The sequence below is a fragment of the Fundulus heteroclitus genome, chromosome 1, assembly GCF_011125445.2.
Source record: "Fundulus heteroclitus isolate FHET01 chromosome 1, MU-UCD_Fhet_4.1, whole genome shotgun sequence".
Classification (NCBI taxonomy): domain Eukaryota; kingdom Metazoa; phylum Chordata; class Actinopteri; order Cyprinodontiformes; family Fundulidae; genus Fundulus; species Fundulus heteroclitus.
Genome location: NC_046361.1, coordinates 20,723,004 through 20,725,888, shown reverse-complemented (window position 1 = coordinate 20,725,888; position 2,885 = coordinate 20,723,004). Strand labels below are relative to the sequence as shown.

The following is a 2,885-nucleotide window of genomic DNA, read 5'->3' as shown; positions in this document are numbered from 1 at the left end:
CAGTCCGTTCTTCTTCAGGTCTGCCCACATGCTTGTGCCATCACCACCTCTCATTAGTACGTGGTAGGTGAAAAAATAGATGCCAGGCAGAGGGCAGGTGAACTTGCCGGTGCTGGGCTCATAGTAGTTACCCACATTGGTGACCACATCATCAAACTTCAGTATTTCACTGCCCTCGTGCTGCTTCCGTAGCCCTGCGTAAAAAGCTATTTTAGGGGTGTAGATTGAGGGAGAATAGCCCCCAGGGCCGGGACCGGGGGGTCCCTGCGGCCCCGGTTTCCCCGGCTCCCCTGGGGGGCCGCGCTCTCCCGGTGGACCCGGGTTCCCGGGAGGCCCTCGGAGTCCTGACCTCATCTTCTTTCCAGCGTATTCCTGGGGGGGCGGAGACACAGCTATCAGCTCCTGGCCAGGCTGAGAAGTAGCGTAAGGATCACACACCATCCTGCAGCTTCCAAGCATTTCATAATGGCTCCCTGTGCTCCCAGCGCTGCCACCTTTGGTTGTGTGAACAAGCAGGGGAATAGCCACCAACAGTATCAGGACCATGGCCACACCGACAGCGGCGACAATCACGCGTTTCCTGCGGCTGAGCCGAGAGGCGGCCAGTGTGAGGAAGTCCTCCTCCCCCTTGGCTGGAATAGAGCCGGCCAGGATGAAGCCTCTCTGGGAACCAGTTTGGGATGAAAAGGTGAAAAGAGATGTTAAGGGGGGGTAGAGGTCGGGGTATTAGAGCAGTGGTTGGTTAGGTATTACCAGAGGAAACTTAACGGCAGACAGCCAAGAACAAGAAGAGGGGAAAAAAAGAGATGAGAAAATCCAGTTTTCAAAAAATGTGCTCTGGTCTCACATCAAGATCTTTAAAGGTTTTTCTAACAAATTTATTCCAAAATTGTATTAGGTTTCTAAGAACTCACTATTCAATCTTTATATTTCTTTGTCCTGCTGTCCCACACTTTAACAAAATAGGAATTGCCTGTGGAGGTTCACAGTAGCAACAGTTTGTCCAAAAAAGTCCACTCAATAAAAAGGAAGTGACAAAACGATTGGTAAGGTCAGATGAAGCATATATTACTTGTTTTTCAAAAAATAAAATAAAAAATACTTTAAGGTTTCTCCTAAAAGATACCAGAGCGCTTCATGTAGATGTTTAACTTAATGCCATGGCTGAGACAGAAAAAGGTCACCAGATATCTCTCCAAGCACGACCGTCCGTGGACACTTCTCTGTTTTGTTTTTTTTGTCAGAAATAATTTAGTTTGGTTTTCTTGAATCATGAGAATGCTGTTAAAGTAGATTCCTCCTCTGTGTCTGGATCTGAAAAGGATTATAAAAAAGAAAAGAAAAAAACACTTAATGATTTGACCGATTTCAGACAAATCTCAGTTGTAATATAAATTATTTCAATTAAATGTTATTCAAAAAGGTATAAAGGGGCACTACAAACTATGATTTGTGTTACTTTGTATTAACTAAACTTGCGCACAAACTGGTATGAACATTTTGAAGTATCTTATTTTCTATTTGCATGCCATGCTGCAAGAGTTATGTGTTTGTGAAATAAAACGTAGGGTTAACAAAGAAAACTTTTAGATAAAAATTAAATCCTTGCGTATCAGTTGTCCTCACCTGTCTCCCCAAATCGACCTCTGGGGCGCCAAATGAAAAGCTCGGAAGCCAAGGTGCGCAGGAGTTCCCCGGTAAGTGAAGCCAGTTCTCCTGATCAGAGCGCAATTTTCTCGGCTTTTTCCTTCGCGGACAGATAATGAAGTCCAAAACTCGTTGACCTCTTCAGCTGGAGGGGCAAAAAAAATAAAAAAAATACCCGCGGGAACACTTTCTGACGCGTTTCAAACGAGGAGCGCACGGCCGCCTGACGCTCTCCTCCACGCTGCGTCTGTCCACTGCTGTTCGAGGCGTTTGGTCCAGCAGCAGTCCTGGTCTACACCTGTTAGATCTCTCCTCCTCACCCCTCCCCTGTCTCTGCCTCTCTCTATTATATCAGCATCTAGATTTTCTCTTATAGTCTGAGTCCGACTTATTTTAAAACATATATATTTATCCAACAGAACTTTATATATAGCTTAAAACATCTCATCCCTGTCCCTCCACATCTTTCTCGTGATTAATTTGCGCCAGCACACATTTCTCTGTGAACTAATTGCTCAGACCCTGAGCTGATGGCTGTGCTGTTTGCCCGATATTTACCTGTCAGAGGGAAACTTCTCTGCAAGCGACAAATGTTTGATACCGTGCTGCCAAACGAAGGCGGATGTTTTCATCTTTTCTGTGCCAGGCAAAGGGAGGACATGGGATGGTGACTGAGTAAAAGCTGCCTCTGCGTGATGCGTGAGGAATGGAGAGGAGACGCTAAATGGTCCCCAGACCATTGTCTGTGTGTGTGACTCGCATCCCACAGCTCTACTGCCTCATTAGCGAGACACCCTGCCCCAGACAATGCACCCCCCCCCCACCCCCCCTTTGCTAAAATCTTAAACTGCTGCCTTCACACGGGAGTAAACAAACATCCCTGCACACAGACTTTAGTGGACAAAACAGACCAAAGAGTTTTTACACCATTAGTTGTCAAACGCTGTGTGTTATTTATTTATTTTTATTTCATTTTTTTTTTTATGTTTTTTTTCTGCAGTTTTTTTTATAGCAACATTTCATAATAAGAGCACAAATCTGGAAAAATAAAGCTTCACTGATGCATGACTCCTGATCACGATATAGGGTAAATCACTAATGTGAACCTGAAACACATTATGGCGCTACTAACGACAGCTTTATGCGATTGCTTCATTATCGGTTAACACATTTTTATTAATAGCGACTTTTTAGTGACATGAGCGATGGATTTACTGGATTTTAGTTACTTTAAACTG

At 44.6% G+C, this 2,885-nt stretch overlaps 1 protein-coding gene across 1 annotated transcript; it reads right to left on the bottom strand.

Annotated features, from left to right (window-relative positions):
- Window positions 1-2,338, bottom strand: c1ql4a (complement component 1, q subcomponent-like 4; the record flags this gene model as incomplete). The annotated part of the gene is given in 2 exon segments (XM_036137567.1): window positions 1-1,314; window positions 1,627-2,338. A coding segment is annotated over 1 exon segment (546 nt), but the record flags the coding sequence as incomplete, so codon positions are not given.
- Window positions 2,339-2,885: the final 547 nt, after the last annotated feature.